At 36.5% G+C, this 19,057-nt stretch overlaps 1 protein-coding gene across 3 annotated transcripts in view; it reads right to left on the bottom strand.

Annotated features, from left to right (window-relative positions):
• plekhg5a (pleckstrin homology domain containing, family G (with RhoGef domain) member 5a) overlaps positions 1–11,993 on the bottom strand; it is a 45,356-nt gene extending 33,363 nt beyond the window's left edge. Inside the window, exons 1-2 of one of the 3 annotated variants that reach the window (XM_016293666.1) lie at positions 11,634–11,993; positions 4,371–4,450 (exon numbers count right to left, since the gene is read on the bottom strand). In XM_016293666.1, coding sequence (XP_016149152.1) covers positions 4,371–4,450; positions 11,634–11,688 — 135 coding nt within the window. In that variant the 5' untranslated portion in view covers positions 11,689–11,993. Of the gene's footprint in view, positions 1–4,370; positions 4,451–11,633 lie in introns of those variants that run through there. The other 2 variants (XM_016293591.1, XM_016293827.1) reach the window with 2 other exon arrangements.
• Between the last annotated feature and the right edge of the window lie 7,064 nt (positions 11,994–19,057).

Here is a 19,057-nt window from a genome sequence, read left to right as displayed (position 1 = left end):
GGGGGGGGGGGGGGGGGGGGGGGGGGGGGGTTGTCAGGATTAGCTCCCTTCTGGGTAGCACTTTATTTTACAGTGCGTGTACTTCCCTGGTACATACATCGTAAATATCTTGTACCTACAGGCAAATTAGTGGTAACACAAGGTGCTTACTTGAAGTGTATGTACATAGTAATAAAGAAGAAACACGGCTGTACTTAACAGTCGTACATGCATGGTAATTATTTTGTACACACAGACAAGTGTGGGTAATAACGGTCACTTACAGGTAGTGCCCGTACATGGTAACTAATTAGATACTTTACTGTACTTACTAATGTATATACATGGTAAATATGTAGTACTTACGGACAAGTGGGTACAAACAGGCACATCCTTACAGTATCTGTATATGGTAACTAATAAGACACATTACTGTACATACTAATAATATGTACCTGGTAAATGTGTAGCACCTACGGGAAAATGTGGTATTATGTGGTAACAAACAAGACACATACTGTACTTGGTATACACGGTACGCTTGGTAAGTCCTAACCTTACCTAATAAAAAGAGGACTATTTTTCAATTGCTTGTGCAGGACAGTTAATGCTAAATTGCTCTCCACAACAGTGCTTACAAAGTTTGAAGAACTGGTAATTCCTGTGTAATGTTTATGTAAAATGGTGCACTTTATTTTACAGTCCTATTTCCATATACTTCCTGTGTACGTACTGGTGTATGTACCCATTAGTTAATGTACAGAATAAGTTATGCGGTACTCATGTTGGGGGGTATAAACATGGAACAATGTTTCTTCGTGTTTCTTCTTTGTTACCATGTACATACACTTCAGGTAAGTACCTTGTGTTACCACTTATTTGCTTGTAGGTACAAGATATTTACCATGTATGTACCAGGGAAGTACACGCACTGTAAAACAAAGTGCAACCCACTTCTGGGTACAAATTTCTTCTTGAAATGTGGTAACGTAGGCACAAACTCACACTAGAAATGTTCCTAGTAGCTGAGTATTATTGCTCCATCTGGTGGCAGAAAGCAGTTGTGAGGCTCCACAATCCAAAGCATTCCATGAACACTGAATTACTCCAATTTTCACTTCTTTTGTCCTTGAAATATTTCAGGCAGCACATAAAGATTTGAATGTGTGCGTCTCTTTAGAATGTTGTGCTACAATTGTGAGTTCAGTCTCTTCTCACACTCAGCTGTTAGGCAACAGAGAGAGACATAAAGCAATGACAGAGGAGACAAAGCACAGACCTGCTGCAGAAGTTGAAATAATCCTTTCAATCATATTAATGGCTGTAAACTAGTTTGAGAACCTGCTACGGGAAAGTAACACAAAAGAAGATATTTTGAACAATGTTCAATGCTGTTTGGACACCACACCGGTGACTTTCTTTGTATGGACAGAAACAGCATGAAAAATGGACAGTTTAGAACAGCGTGAAAAATTGACGGCAAATTTCCTTTTTGGGTGATCGATCAATTTAATAAGCTCATTTCATGGTTGTGAGTTTCTTGATGTCTTTAAAATTAATTTGTGAGGAATATCCATTGCAACAGGATGCCAGGTTAACCTCAAGCCAACAGATTAAATAAATTATTGAACACTGAAAAACAATTAACCAACTTTTCTAACTGAAATCAAGTCTCAGAAGCCAAGACATTGGTAACCCTGTGACAAGGCGACATTCTGGCATTTTTATAAAGAAACTGTCTGAAAGACACCATTATCATCTGCTAACCCATAATACTCTGTCCTGCTCCAGTTTAGTGTCTTTGTAAGCAGCACATTCATCTTTTACAACACAAATTACAGTCAGCTGCTAATGTCTGTGTTTATTATAGTGCAGTCACTGTTTAGTCTGTATTTGTGTAAGGGATGAGAACAGTTGGCCTATTTCGCAAACTTTTTCACACACATTTACATGTGCACACAAGCATGCAAATGCAGACACACATACATTTTCAATGCATATACACATATGCATACACTCACACGCTCTAACACTGTGATAAAATATTACAGACCCTGTTCTGTGTTGGTTTTGTGTGTAATTAATCTGTAATGGATCCAATTTTGCCACATACTAAAATAAAGACATATACCAATACATTTACACACAAGAAGAAAACAGTCAAACTTAAACTTGTGTGTAATTTCTTGCTTCTAGCTACTATTGGTCAGACAAATGTGTGTCAGACAAACTTTTTTCTTGCAGTTGTTAGTTATATCTTACAATTCTGACTTTTCTTCTCAGAGTTGCAAGTTTATATCTTGCAATTTTTGAGAATTGTAAAAGTCAGAATTGTGAGATATAAATTCCAAATTGCAAGAAAAAAGTCTGAATTGTGAGATGAAGTTGCAATTACATTTTTAATTTTTTTTTATCCCGTGGTGGAAACAAGCTTCCATAGCTAAAAGCATAAATATTATTGTACTTCAAGCTGTCTCTGAGATAAGAGTATTTTAACACTGAAAAAAATACACACTGCACTTTTAAATGTCAGCTAACAGGATGAGCAATCACGTCAACAGCAAACTATAATCATCTTCTTTTTGTGTATTTTCACCTCTTGACCCCTTGCAGGAGACAGGAAGAACAAACCTACATGAAACTTGTAGTGCACTAGAGATGAGCCACAAAGGCCTCAAAACATAAACAAGTGCATACACACACTTAAACTCTCCTTCACTCTTTTTCAGCAGAAACCTTTCCAAATAAACGAGAGTTCCTCTCATCTTTCCATATTTTAAGGGTGATGACATAAGCATGTTCCTGGTTCAGATAAAAACATTGGGTACATTAAGTTAAGTCTGGCTTAGATCAGAGTGGACTAGAATCAGAAGTGTTTACCCAGAGACTCTTTTCAAAAGCTTTCTAAAGTTCAGAGGACACTGGCAGAGTTGAGCTGACAGGAAATATAGGACAAAAAAAAACAAGCAAACATCACTATGATGTCCTATAATGAATCAGACATGCTCAGTGTAAACAGACTTTATCGGTTTCCTTTATACAGGGTTTATCTGTATCCAAAGTTGGAAGAGGGCTGGTACTGGCAATTATTTTTGTTTACAAAAACTGTCAGTACTCTTATCGGTACCTGTTCAACGAGATAGTCTACCTCGTTGGTCTTACTAGACAAAAGATTGTTAGTCTCGCAAACCAGGTTTGATCTGCATTATTCTGGCCAATAATCATCCATTCACATATGAGCTGTAACTATATCTGACTTGCACTTCAGTTGTTTTATGATTTTTAGGAGTAGGTAATAGACCACATGCATTCAGAGTGGTTGTTCACTTATTTCCCTTTATTGTGCCTGAAAATACTTTTATATTTGTAATAAAAAAATAATAAGAATTTTTTTAAAATATATTTTACAATTCTTTTTTAATAATGTATTTATGTAAAAAAAAAAATTAAGAATTTTTTTAATTAAAAATATACATTTTCTAGGTGATAATTGCTTATATATTTAATAATAATTAATAATTAATAAATAAAAGCTTAGTCAACCGAGTCAATAAATTAAAATAATCATACATAATTAAAAAAAAGTTTTCCTCAACTGAATTATCTGATTCGTGTCTCTCTATATATACAAACAAGGGAATTACTGGCACATGTTTTTGTCCAATTTAAGCTGACTGTATACCCAATACAGCAGGATTCATATGATTGTGGCTGCATTGTAACTGACAATTTTAAAGGTAAAGGAACACCTGTTAAAATACAAAAGTGGAAAGTGTTGGTAATGAATAGACACCAGGTTTGCCAATAAGAAAAAAATGGGAGTGACTGATTTAAAAGAAAGAGGGACACAGGGAGTAATACACTGGCTTTTTAGTCAAACCAGTTTGGCAATGGTCCCAAGACAATAAAGCGCAATCAAAAAACAGACAAACAGAGAGGCACAGGAAGAGACAGTGTGTATAAAGGGAGAGAGAGAAAGACAGGAAGGGAGAGACATATTGTGTTTTGTGTAGATGTGTTTATATGCGAACAGCCTCATATACCCCACATGCAAGCAGTAATCTCATATTTCCATGCCTGCATCCCCAGACTCCCAGGAGAAGGCTGGTTAAATACCACCTATAACATCATATCCGTCCTCTCGCCACTGAACTTTCAACAGCACAAAGACAAACAAAACTTTTGTTTTTCCTGTCAGTTCCCTAAGTGCACATGCTGACAAATGATTATTGTGCTGGATTATTCCATGTGATAAATGAAATTGGCATACTTGGGATTTTTTGTCCATAAGAGTCCACAACAAGTTACCAACAGTAAGAGGTGAACATTTATCAGCTTGTGTCGCCCCTACAGGATTTCCCTGTGCCGTGTGACACGTTCTGACAGCTCACCTTGGAAGCAAGCCGCCGTTCGGGACAGTTGGGATGGTGACACAAGATGCCGGTTTTCTCCTCCTGTGTAGGCTTCTCACCTGAAACAACACACAAACAGAGGTTAAAGATCAACCGTATGTGGGAGGGAATTATACGTGAGGTCAAGTTTAGTCCAAACTGGTGAAGTCAGAAATTAGTGAAATTTCATGGAAAGAAAAGGTCCATTGTCTGCTGTCAATGGTAAAACGATGTATGAAGCACAGACATACAGTAAGTCATTTTCAAACCAAGCTGCTTTCTTTTGGTCAACAAGGCTAAGAATCGGTTGCGAAACCTGCACAGGGTTGCTGAACAATGGTAAATGTGATTGCTATGGGTTCCCTTTGGAACATCCTATGGATTTTTTAAATGGTGATTTTGGATTTATGACTAAAATAAGGTCTTGGTCTAATTACTTGGAGACGCCCACATTTTGCTTAAAACATAAATTACACACAATCCTCAAACGTGAAGTTGTTAAACTTCTGTTTGAACATGGTGCTAGCAAGTTGCTATAAGGACCACAAGAGTTATCTGATTCATCAAGCATGTAAACTCACATAATAATGAATATTTTACAATTACATACCATATTTTACAATGAAACAAACTAAAACATTATAAACAATAGCAGAGAAAACGGTAACACTTTATTTTAGGGTCTCTTAACTAGTTAATAGAAGAATATTAACTAGAAGAATATAAGCCATTTATTAGTACTAATTAAGCACATATTAATGCCTTATTCTACATCCCTAATCTTACCCAATACCTAAACTTAACAACTACCTTACTAACTATTAATTTATTGAGGGAAAAGTCATAGTTAATAGTGTATAAGTGTTCCCTATTCTAAAGATTTACCAAGAAAACCTGAAAATGCTAATTCTCTTCCTAGCTTCAGGGCCACCAACTGAACAGCCCTATATGGAAGTATCAAGTATCCAGGAGTAATATAAAGAAGATGAATGAAGCAGATAAATATGATTGAGACATTTCGTACTAGGGAACCATGGAGAGACGCTTGTGAACATGTTGAGCCTGTGGGGGATATGTCCTTGGGCATGAGCCAAAAGACATAACAGCAATATGGGACTCAAAAGATGAGGCAGCTGGAGGATATGTAGGAGAGAGTGATTGAAAAAGAAATGACTCAATCAAAAACCAAGAGCCACAAACAAGAGCTAGTGATACAGTAAGCAACTCAAACCATGACATCCCTTCCTTCAGCCATGCTGTTAATTCCATAAAGACAATTAACTAACTATCAGGGTACCAGGGAGAGATGATTAAAAATGACAATAAATATTAAACTTTTAGGGAGGGATTGACTAAAAACTGAAGGATTGACAATAACACAAAAAGGAAAAGAAAGAGGAAAAGGAGAGAAAAACAGACAGAATGAAAAAAGTTGGCAGAAATCTGAGATTTCCAGACATTACAAGATTGCTGGCAGACTGGCTGATTTTCCTTTCAGTGATGGCAGTGATATTCCACTTACCTAGAAACCCACAAGTTTTAATGTGAAAAAAGTGCATGATTTTTTTCATCGATTTCACCCCTCATTCTCCTTTCTAGCCATGCTGCCACTTCAATACCAGTCAAACAGAAGCCACTGATGTTTACAGGGTACAGACAACCATATGGAAAAGAAAGACCAAATCTGACTTTGAATATATTATATAGAGCAGACATTACGTATTACTGAAAAACATTGTACTATCAGGGTACCAGGGAGAGATGATTAAAAATGACAATAAATATTAAACTTTTAGGGAGGGATTGACTAAAAACTGAAGGATTGACAATAACACAAAAAGGAAAAGAAAGAGGAAAAGGAGAGAAAAACAGACAGAATGAAAAAAGTTGGCAGAAATCTGAGATTTCCAGACATTACAAGATTGCTGGCAGACTGGCTGATTTTCCTTTCAGTGATGGCAGTGATATTCCACTTACCTAGAAACCCACAAGTTTTAATGTGAAAAAAGTGCATGATTTTTTTCATCGATTTCACCCCTCATTCTCCTTTCTAGCAATGCTGCCACTTCAATACCAGTCAAACAGAAGCCACTGATGTTTACAGGGTACAGACAACTATATGGAAAAGAAAGACCAAATCTGACTTTGAATATATTATATAGAGCAGACATTACGTATTACTGAAAAACATTGTTATACTAATTTATTACAAAATCGTAGCACAATTCTATGCTACAGTGATGGTACCATGGAACATTGATTCAAGGTTTTTTGTGGGGCACTCTATTTAATTGGACTACGATCAACTACAAATATTAACAGCTTTGCCATTCCTTTATTCCCTCTGAACCATCATGAACAAATGTCATTTGCACCATATCTTAAATCATCATTCATTCTGTGATGAAATGGTTTTTTAAACATTTTGTTTCATTTGGAAAAGTTTTATCAGGGGCAAATTTTGGTTGTGGTGGAAATGTTGCCACAAATGAGAGAGTGATGATATGTTTAACAAATTATAAGTTTGGGTCTAGGATAAGTGAAAAGCAATATCAACTATGCATTAAAGGCATTAAAGCAAAAATAAACAGACGAAGGCTTGGAAAGAAAAAAAAACATCTTCCCCCTAGGACATAAAAGTGTCAGAGGTTGATGAAACACCCATATACAATGGTTGTGTGAATGTACAATGGTTGTGTGAATGTTTTCTGTATTCATACAGCATGATATTTACAAGGTACACAGTGCCTACTTCATCAAGGCACTGCATGTTTTCCAACATCCTGAAAGCAGAACATCACCACATAGCCCAAGCCAGACTCTAGATATTATCCTCAACACTGCTCACATTCCATCTCCATACTCGCCTCCATCTCTCCATGAAGAATATTCCATTTCTCCTTCTTTAGTCAGAGAGGCAAAGGGCACCTACTAAGAAATCCTCTATGTAAGGAATGTGCAGAATGCCAGGATCTGTTTTTCATGGCCCTCTGTTTACCCAGTCGTTTGCCGAAGTTCCTGAGGAGCGTTAAGCACATCTACTGTCTCAAGTGCTAGAACGGAAATATTTTATTTAATACAAGTTTCCTTTGCCTCCACTGGAGGAACACCAAGCTGATGCCATGGATGCCAGTATATGATTTGGATGGTCTGAGAATGTCAAAACATTACCAGACTGGGAGGGGAGTTGTCACTGATTCTTTATTCGTGGCTAACTAATCCTCTTGTGTTTTGGGCTTAAATGAGATTAGGTGATAGCATTGGCTCAACCAGTGCTGTGATTTTGGGGAGGCCCAATCTGCTTATGTAACCATAAAAGATGGACACTCTATTTCTGAAACCTATTTGAAAACAGTCATTTTCGCAATTCAATTTGGTGCCAAAAGAGGGACAGAAACAACACACTTCAATTAATTACACAACAGCTACATGTTTTTTTCTTTTTCTTTTCAAGCTTAAAAAGAAACCTAAAGATTTAGGCAATAAGAAAAGGCCATTTGTTTGACTGCAAAGACTGAAAGAGGGATAGAGTGAGTGATTAGACAGACAAAATTCTTCCAGCGGCAAAGGTCATTCTTATTGGGTCCTAGGGCATTAGAACACAGATCAAACAGTAAGGGTAGAATGGACAAGCAAAAACTCACTCTCTCTGTCTACACTTTGGTGTCACAGTGGTCTCTAAAACCGTCTGACTACTTAGTGGAAACTAAACATGTGGTTTTCCACAAAAAGGCAAAAAAAATAAAAAAAAAATGGAAAAAAATACACTTTGTTCCACTCGATTTTAATATAAAAGCACAATTCACCCAAATAATTAAATTCTATCATTATTTATTCACCCTTGTGTCTTGTAAAACCTGTATGACTTACTTTTTCCCATGGAACACAAAAAAAAGTTATTTATAGCAGAATGTCTTTTGATGTTTTATGATGGTTTTATTATGTATTCTTGACAGCTCCTGGTCCCATTACACTTTCATTATGGAAGCGAGCAGCATTTTGCCAAATATCCAATTTTAGTTTTCCACAGAAGAAATCCATGTTTTGGAACAACATGAAGGTGAGTAAATTATGACAAAATGTTCATTTTTGGATGAACTACAGGCCCTCTGACAACAATATTGCAATCTTATACTTTCAATAAAAAACACATTTGGCTATAAGAAGAAACATGGCATGGGAAATATGGTATAATACAGAGTCTATCCATCTTAAACTTCAAATCTTCAAAAATACAAACAAAACCAATTTTAAAACAATTTCTCTATGAAGTTATGAAGGTAAAATCTAATGATACAACCTAACTGTCTCACACTATTCGCCATTCAATTAAAATCTCTTACCACAAGACTTCTGGGTAATGTCCATGAGGGAGGTCCAGGTGTACGTCTCCACCCCCAGCTCACTCTGTGTACATGGCAGAGTTTCCAGTTCATAAGACCCATGCCGCCGCCAATAGAACATTGTGCTTTACAATCCAGGCGCAACCAATAAATTTAACACCGCATCTCACTTGTGAAGATCAAATTGATGTTCTTCACACCTTGAACCAAACATCAATCTTTTAAATATTACTGCTCTTCATGTTTCCCCATATTACAGAAATTACTAAAACTTGTGTGAGTTCTCTTATGGAGAGAAGTTCTCAGAATACTGGATTTCTCTAAAGTTTCCAGGCAGGGTGCTTTGGACTTTGTGAGCCAGTATGTGAAGGGGGAAAAGGTGGGGGGGGGGCTTGACCCACACAGCACGCCAGACAAGCGATGCATTCATCCACATGTGAAGTGCATGCTGGGATGTGAGGGAGACTTGGACCTGTGACTTTTCAGAATGGCAAAAGATACAAAGCTGCCTTTTGATATGTCCACCTACTTGTTGCCCACAAACTCCATGCATCTCAAAGTTACAGTATCATATAGAGCAATGATGCAGAAATCATATGATTTACAGACACTCAAGTCACAGTAAGGGATATATAGAGAGAGTAATGGAGGACGAAAAACTCTCTAAAGCAGGTTTACAGAGTTGAAAGTGAGAAAGTGTTAAGATAAAGATTAAGAGAATAGCTGCAAGAGTTTGAGAGTGCCCTCCAGAACCCCCACAATTTCAAATTTTACTCTAACAAATTAGAGAGTAGCATGGGAGAGTCTTAGCTGTTGGGATCCAACATTTTCAGCCATATGGTAGTGATTTGGAGCAGTGTGACGTGCAGGGGTTAGTTTTAATGAACAGGCTTCCAGTGGCAGTCAAGCCAATACGCCGCAGTCTCAGACTCTGTCAGCTTAATCATTCTCTGGGACATGTACAAACAACAAAGCTCTTTTGATCTTCACCTAGACATTTCTCTCTGCGAGCTGGTGTACGACTTTTATATTTATAGCTTGTTTCATCTGGCTATTACATTAAATAATTACGGTTGAACTTTATTACTACTAGTGCAGTTTTGTTTCTGCTGTATGTTATTAATGCACTGTCCATCTGTATTAGTACCCCGAGTGAGAGATTGTAAGATTGGAAGATAATATAGAGTATTATTAATTTTTTTTTAAACTAATGATTATCACATACCACACCCAACTTTGGTTTGCAGCATTGCATTTGGCTGGTAATAATGATATCTTCAGCTCATGATACTCAGCATGAAAAGCATATGCTACCACCAGCATGATGGCCACACATGAAAGAACACTGTGGTGTGACAGCTACTACAGTCAATTATAATAACTAGGCTAATCCTCTGATCTGTGATTCTCCTGACACTGTTTATCTTTGTTTAAAACACTAGCATTAGAACAGTCATGCACATGGCGAGCAGGCCAGTTGAGCTGAAACCAGTAATGGGCTTGGTTTGGAGGCTAGATGGCAAATTAGTCAGCCAAGTGACAGTTCTCAAATAGACAAGACAAGTTCCATGCAAAGGTTCCTATTCAAAATCAGGTAAACAAGTCTATTTTCATCATAAATTCAAAAGCTTAGACTATATGTGACATTATTTTAAGAAATACCACTCAATAGCTTCAGTGATAAGCTGTGAGCTTCATAAAAGCCCCATTTATTAGTTTGACGTTTGAATTTAATAACCATGGCCCTGGACCTCACAGAAAGAACATAAGAGGAATTTCCTTTGGTTGGAAGAGTGACTTTGTTTCCACTGTCAAACTATTTTTAATAAGGATTTCAAACTATTTATATTTGCCAAAAATAATATAAAATAATGATCTTGTGGCCAATCTTGCTGAAAAAAAATATAGTTGCACATTATAGAGTTCCTTTGGTGAGAGAGTGCATGTCAATACATACAAAATAAAAAATGGGCATAAGACATATGCAACCACTGAAAGGAAATCTGTGGAGAGGAACCTTTAGACAGGAAGGAAATTCATTTTACTTTTAATATTTAATAATATTAATACTGACCCTCTAATTATAATTGTAACCATTTATGTTTTGGAATCACTTCCCATTTTCTGTAAAATCAGCTGGTCTACCTATTATCATATAGGGTTGTCAAAGTTGTTCTAATTCTTATCATTGCATCACCATCGCAACCTATTTTTTCAAACCTTTTCCACGTTTTTCCAAAATAAATGCAATCTCTATTCAAACAGAGCTGTTGACTGTTGATAAAGAGTTAATCATATTTCCTAATGATAAGCCAGTAGAGGGGTAAACCACAGAGCCATCTGTCTACATGTCACAACATAAATACAATTTAGCCCAAATCTAATTGTGAGGAACGAGAAAAGCCAAGATCAAGAGTGGCAGAAAATCCGGATTTAAATAGCCAAAAAAAGAGGAAATAATCCTGTACAGACAGACAAACATACAGTAATTACAAGTTAAACAGAATCTAGAATATTTTCAGTTATCAAACAGTCAGAAGTCAGTTAACTCTAACTATACAGTGTCTAGTCATTTTAGGGTCAGAATGTCCTACTGAAATAAATCAGGCATTACACTTTTTACGATATTTCTATGATGATTTTGCAAGATCTTTAAAGTTTGACATCTTCGGTCATTCACTCTCATTAAATGGAAAAGAGCGACTGGGGCATCCAGCAAAATTTGATGACACGAGGGTGAGTAAATGAAGACAGAATTCAGGATGAACTATCCCTTTAAGACGTCCTCAAAACTTATAGCATCCGCATGCTGTTTTTACCTTAGTTGTCATCATTGCCACAAAAGAAACACAATATACAGGTACACCTCACATTTTTATTTAATTGCAGCCGGTAACGCGTAAAACAAAACTCCACTTACTTAGTCGCAAACGAAGCCCAAGCCAGCTCTTGGGTGGCGATCCGTATCGATGCATTATGTGCTGTTAACCATGTGGCTTAATTTCCAAGTTCGGCGTATTCATGTGTTGATCTCAGTGATGAGACATCCGACCATACCGTCCGCTGAGTATCAGCTGTAGATCAGACATGGGCTCTGACGCGCTGTTGGCAGTCCTCCAAAAACAAAACGCCAGACAATTCACTTTAACTAAGTTTGATGTTGTTGACATGTATGTTTCATGTATAGTCTGTAATGGTCCCTCTAGTATAGCGCAAAACTATTACGTTTCTTTAAAATATCGCATCTGTATGCTTGACTGACGTCCTAAGCGCTTCACCTTGCGTGCGCTGCGGAGACAAAAAGGACCTGTTGACTGTGTCGTTGACGCACTAAGTTTTTGTCTCCTTTCTGGCCTCAAGGTTTATTGAAACTTATTGAATTGCGTTGTAAGAACATGGCATATCCTCTTTCAAAGTCAACATGACATCTTTTTAGCACACAAAGCTTTGTGTCATGTTAAAAAAAAACAGACATGTTATTCCTCCGTGTCCTATATGTTACCACCAGCAACTTCATTGTGCCTCACCTACTTTAAACACGCAGGCGTTTCCCCAACCTGCCCTCCCCATCCTCCCTGTTCTTACATGGCAATCTGACATTTCATTTTATCATTCAGACATGATATTTAAAGGTGAAGGTTACATTTATTCTGCTCTTTAATAACTGACATCTACTTAATTTACTGCCCCTCATTTCTTAACATGACACATAACTTTCTCAAGCTCTACTGTACTATGGTACAGTGATAGCATGGTACAGGTGTATTTAAATACCATGGTATTATCATTGTGCTCCAAGTTACATCATGGTATTACCATAGCACCGCATTCAAAGAATCTTTTGTAATACCATGGTACTTTTTGGGAAGTCAAATTAAAAAAGCACTGCTTATTATTTTTTTGCTTGGAAAAGCACTATCAAATGATTCTTATTTGTTTTCAGCCGATATATTGGCCAATATTGGGCATTTTTTAAATGATCAGCATCTGTTTATAAGTGATGGAAGCAGTTTTTATTTTGACATACTCACAAAATGCAGATGAGCTCACATTCACCGTCTTCATTAGTTACCTGTCTTTATTTAACAGTCCTGTCTAATAAAATACTGTATAAAACAAAAAATAGTATGAAAAAAGTATTATAACGTTGCCTTTCTATTATTAGTAACAGAAAGGCACATGCTATACTACTTTCTCATATACCATCAACATTCAGCAAATATGCATATATACATAATTGAAGGTCTTCAAAAATCTGGTAAATATTTAATTTAGTAATGTGTTTTTTTTTTTTTTAGATTAATGGTCTAAAAAGTAACATCACCACCCACGTTTGAGTATGCCAACTTTTTTATTTTCCATTTGTAGTGTTAAAAATTACATACAGTATACACTGCTTATGCTCTTTGTTTACATGCATCATAATCAGCTGTTTAATATTTATTTTAAATTCTTAACATTAATCACATACAGACATTCCTCAGAAATGGTTCGTCTCTATTCCAAAGGTGACTCAAGTGAAGTGAGTTAAAATAATGGAGGCACTCTCTTCCCAGCCTTCCCCCATCTCTTTTCATCTCTTTTAAGTACAAGCAACCCTGTTCCTGGCTTGCCAAGCCGGCCATATGTGGAGTATTAACCCTCTGAAGGTCTTTCTCCCCCTGTCTCACCTATATTAAACACCTTGTGCAGAAACCACAGTTACCCAGACAGCCTGCAAAACAGACAATACTACCTCGATGTTCTGTGCTATCACAAGTATAGTATTTGGGTTCTTTATAGCCGCTCCTAACACAGCGCATCAAGAAAAAATTTCTTATTCTGTCACTGATGTGCAAAAAAACTCAGTCATGGTGCTAACCATCACATTTTAGATTGATTTGTGCCTGCATTAGACAGTGAATCATGTGTATGGAATGTGAACATGTTGAAGGTGTCTGGACCTTTGAGGTGGACACGATGTTCCTGACTGGTGAGTTGTCAGGATTGGTGCCCTGAGCTGGAGAGCTGAACGTCAGACTTGGATGATCTACCTGGGTTGTTTTGGATCAGATCCCATCGACATGTAAAGGCTCGCTCTTATCAGGTGTGACAAATCCCTAATCTATTCAGGTTGACAACAACTATTCTTCTATAAACTGGGTCTGTCAGACATTTTAGGGGAAGGTAAATTGTGTTGTGTGCTTGGTCTTAACCTTTATCCCACACCTGACCATGGTCTAATCTAACACAGATTAACTCATCTTTGACAAAATGTGCACGCAAATATACACAGCCTGACCTTACTGCCAAAGTAAACATGCTTGTATGATCTCACTACCCTCGTTCAGAGTAATAAATGAATACACATAAATGATGGTCTTGATGAAATACTCAACATCATCATCCTCACATACTCTGTCTATTGGAAATTATCTGGCTTTTGTGAGCTGAACATCTCTGAATAGTCTGCTCAGACTCCTGGCTAACTGTCTTTACAGGCTCTTAAGCTGATTAGCAGCTCAGCAGATTAATTCATTAGTTTGGAAATAGAATGAATACATTTAGGCCATTATATCAGAAGGGGAGACTGGGGCCAGTTGCAGTTTTATTTCACACTTTTCTTAACTTACACATTAGAATAAATCTATCTGTCATTTTTTGATATAGGAAACATATGTGCAAACAGTAATATTAAAATATTTACAATGAGAAAGATTTACAATTAAGGTCTTAACCTTTATCCCACACCTGACCATGGTCTAATCTAACACAGATTAACTCATCTTTGACAAAATGTGCACGCAAATATACACAGCCTGACCTTACTGCCAAAGTAAACATGCTTGTATGATCTCACTACCCTCGTTCAGAGTAATAAATGAATACACATAAATGATGGTCTTGATGAAATACTCAACATCATCATCCTCACATACTCTGTCTATTGGAAATTATCTGGCTTTTGTGAGCTGAACATGCGTGTCTGCTCAGACTCCTGGCTAACTGTCTTTACAGGCTCTTAAGCTGATTAGCAGCTCAGCAGATTAATTCATTAGTTTGGAAATAGAATGAATACATTTAGGCCATTATATCAGAAGGGGAGACTGGGGCCAGTTGCAGTTTTATTTCACACTTTTCTTAACTTACACATTAGAATAAATCTATCTGTCATTTTTTGATATAGGAAACATATGTGCAAACAGTAATATTAAAATATTTACAATGAGAAAGATTTACAATTAAATAATAATTATAAATGAAAAATGTTATATTGATCATATTGTGGAATATAAAATTATGTAATTTGGTGGGAAACTGTAACACTTAAAAACTCAAATAAGAGTGAACCTCAAACTCATAATTTATCATACTTTTAATTGCAATACTTCTCAATAATAATTTATAATAATAATTAAAAATTTATATAGCTTTCACCTATGTCACTCATTCTTATGGCTATAAAACAAATATATATATATATTTATAGATTTGGATATAGATTTAATCTTATACAATCAATTCAAACATAAAATATTTATTTCTTAACTTGACTTGTTACGATTGCTTCAAACTTCAAATAAGAGTCAACGTCAAAGTAATAATACAATTCTTTAGCACTTAATGTAATATTACTGAATAGAATTCTCCTTTATGGGTTATTAATTCTTAAAGATATATAAAAATAAAGGATATAATGTGTGTGTGTGCATGTGTGTGCTTGTTTAGAACATTACTATTGTAAGTATTTGAAATCAATTATTTGAGTCATTGAAAATTATTTTACTACAGTATTGTGATCCATTTCCAACTTAGCATTTTAATGAAATAATGTTCATTACATATTTAAAGACTCAATCTTTATTTCATAACTTGTGTTACAATTGCTGCCAACTGTACAGTTGCTACCAGCAGGGGTGTATCCATCATTTTAGAAGTGAGGGGGACAGAAATGTCAAATGTAATAATACCTTCTTTTTTTTTAATTGACAAGTTTTATTATATTTCTCTTATTTCTTACTTTTAATTGGTTAAGAAATCAAATAGGCTATACTGATGGACAATAACCAATAATTTATATTCTTTTGTATTTTCCTAATGACAATTTTGTGATTTTTTTTATATACTACAAACATTTTTTTTTTCATTTTTATCACAAAATAAGACAGAATAGTTTCTATACTGTAATAAATGCTATTTCAATTAGCATTTCATTTACATTCATATAGGCCTACTATATTTATTACAAGGAGATAACACACATAAACCATATATTGTCTCAATCGTGTGTTTAATGCCTTCACGTTTCATCAGTCGAAAAGTTTCTGCTTTTTATTCAGCTTATACAGCGATAGCAGGATGCTTTTGTCATGGATTTCCTGGCACGTCCATCTTGGACTTTCTGTGCGAGATCGAGTGCCCTCCGGCTTCGAGTATGAACGAAACATACACTGCATGAGAGTGTTTAGCGCTCTGTGATGTTCACATCGCCTCATTCTGGATACGAATAAAATATGTCATGCACAGACTATCCTGTCTCTTTGAATGTAAATCTAGATTTATTCGCACAGGCCCTTGAAAGCCTCTGTGACTTGCCCGAAAAAAAGTGACGTATATATATGACAGCTTCTTGAACAAGAAAACCTGCAAGACAGGATTTGCTTTTGAATTCTCCACTGGGAATTGATTGGAATCATTGTTGATTGCTAATTGCTTGAGAATTGGGTTCTCATGTGAGCGACAGATTGCTGGAGGGGATGGATAATAGGCCTAGTACCGTCCTTGTACACACATGATTAGAGAAGAAAAGATGTCGCTCTGAGGGGAAGTTTAAATGTATAAACAATTCATTCAAAACTTTTTCAGAAATTCAGACATTTAGTGTGTTATAATTCCCCCTGTAACAGTTGCTCCTGGTCTCCCCTACTATTCAGCTCAACTGTTCTTTTTTCTTCAAGGATAAATTTAGATGCTTGAAATTGGAACTGTCTGCAGCATACAGCCAAAGTCTGCAGTCAGAGAGACCAAGGAGAAAAAGAGAAAATCCGCCTGAGGTCTTGATCAGATGGTTTTTAATCAGTTCCTGTCCTTCACTCCCCTGTATTGCCCTTTGCTTCAGTTTCTTTCTTTAGTTTCTTATGCCTCATATCTGCAGTGAGCTTTTATACTTTCTCTAGGCCTACTTTGTATCCTGCATATCCACCTCTAGTGCATCATGAATAAGATATAACTATGCATGGAATCTGTGGACATTATTGCATTGTTATTGCGAAATCTGGACAATGCATTTAAATGTGATAAAGCAAGTTGAAGCAAACTGAGTAGTACATGCTTATTTGGATAAACTGCTTAAACCATAAAACTGTTCAAAACATTTAATAAACAAATGCACAGTGCTTGGATGTTTAGCTTATCAAATGACTTTCTGAGTTCGGAGGACACAGATTTTCAATATAAGCCTGGCTATGACTAAAGTAAAATCTTTCTTTTGGTTTGCCACGTTTGATTTTGATACTTATGTATCTACTCCCTCTGGTGGCACAACCTAGTAAATACAGGACTGTTTGACAGACTGAGAGTAATTGTACCATCACATAAAATCTACAGACTGAAATTCTGAGTCACCTGGGCCTTTAGGCCTTGTCTCTGCAGCTTTCCTGGTGACAGGAGCTGTTAACACTTGCGTGTGAGAGTGAGTGTACTGCTAGATATCCCTCTGGGCTCACGCTGTCAGATTTCATTCCCTCAGGCACAAATATACTGAGTTCAGTGTATCCAGCCTGCAGGCTATCATCAACAGAGAAAGCACAGTGGGGCTGAAGTTAGCCAGTTGCAGCTGCATTGCAGGTTCATATTTATGTGGGAAGGGGCTGATCCTCAAGGATCATAAAAATCTGAAATCACCTGCATTGTGGGGACCAGCCAACATTTCTCACAGGGAAAATGGCTTTATGAACATGTTGTAATGAAAATGTACAAATGCAGCAAGGTTTACATGACAGATAGGTTTAATGATAAGGCTGGGTAAAGTTTGGGGTCTGTAAGATTTTATTATTGTTTTTGAAAAAAGTATCTTATGCCCACCAAGGCTGCATTTACTTGATTAAAATACAGTTTACTGAGTAACATTGTGAAATACTAATAACTAGTTTTATAACTATATAATAACTCATTTATTTATGTGATGGCAAAGCTGAATTATCAGCAGCCATTACACACACAAAAAATTAATAAATAAAAAATTGGCGTACGATTTACTTTTACATTACTTTTCATGATAAATTCAAAGATCAAAAGATCTTATTTTGTAATTTATATTCAATAGTGGGCATATATCAATCGATACTGGATATTTAATTGTGAATGCACATTTACGTGACTTACTGAACTAAAAGTAATGTTTATCTGTGATTAAATAATAATAGCAGCCTACAATTTTTGCTGTGACAAGCAGCTTAATGCGGAAGCAAAAAGATCACTTAGCAACTATAAATAGCCTCCCACTTATTTGAATGCATGTGTGAATTCCATGTGCTGTTTTCTAGTTAATAGATACAGCACATGTAAAACATACATGTACCACCCATCCACCCACATTCACACAAACACATGCGGTACACACTGTTGCTCCTTGGTTTGAAAAGCTGCTGTATGTTAACTTTAATTCTCTGTCCACTCTCCATGTTACATCCCTTCACAGCAATAAACCATATCTTGATAATTTGTCAAGCTGTTATAAACAATTTTAAGCTTCATCTGAGATTTCCGTCTACATACCACCCATTCTAATTAACATTTAAAACAACCTCTAAACCCGATGGCTACATTTTTCGCCACCTGCTTCCTGATCGGGTTCGACTTTGTATAGAGATAAAGCCTAGACAGAGCACACCACGGACACAAATCAATTTCCAATCCACCCACCTGGAAAACACTTTATAGATTAGCCCACAGGCATGGGTCTTTCTTAGGCTGACCCCCAGTCATTACAAAGCAAACTATTGGATTTCACCTCATTAAGACAGGGCCACATGCCAGAGTGGCCCCACCTGAGGTCAGCAGCTTCTCTCTCCTTAGACACAGTTAAAGGAAGCGAAGATAACAATAGTGAACTTATTCACAGTTACAGTAGCCCTGCTGAAACCTCCTACATTAAAGCTTTGTGTATTTTTAGTCGTACTGTAGCATATGCTGCTGAGAAGCTAAATGACTCTTCTGGAATGATCCAGAATCAAGCATTCCACTCACGTCCACACGAAGAAATCTAAAAGTGAATAAATGGATGATGGCCTCTAAAGATCTGCAGTCTTCTAAGGTGCCTGCAGGAGCTCCATCGCTCACAGTTATCATTTCGGTTGCCCCTCC

This window comes from Sinocyclocheilus grahami, unplaced genomic scaffold (assembly GCF_001515645.1).
Source record: "Sinocyclocheilus grahami isolate Dianchi unplaced genomic scaffold, SAMN03320097.WGS_v1.1 scaffold2.1, whole genome shotgun sequence".
NCBI lineage: Eukaryota > Metazoa > Chordata > Actinopteri > Cypriniformes > Cyprinidae > Sinocyclocheilus > Sinocyclocheilus grahami.
Note: the sequence above shows the minus strand (reverse complement) of the source record. Positions and strands in the feature narration are given on the sequence as shown.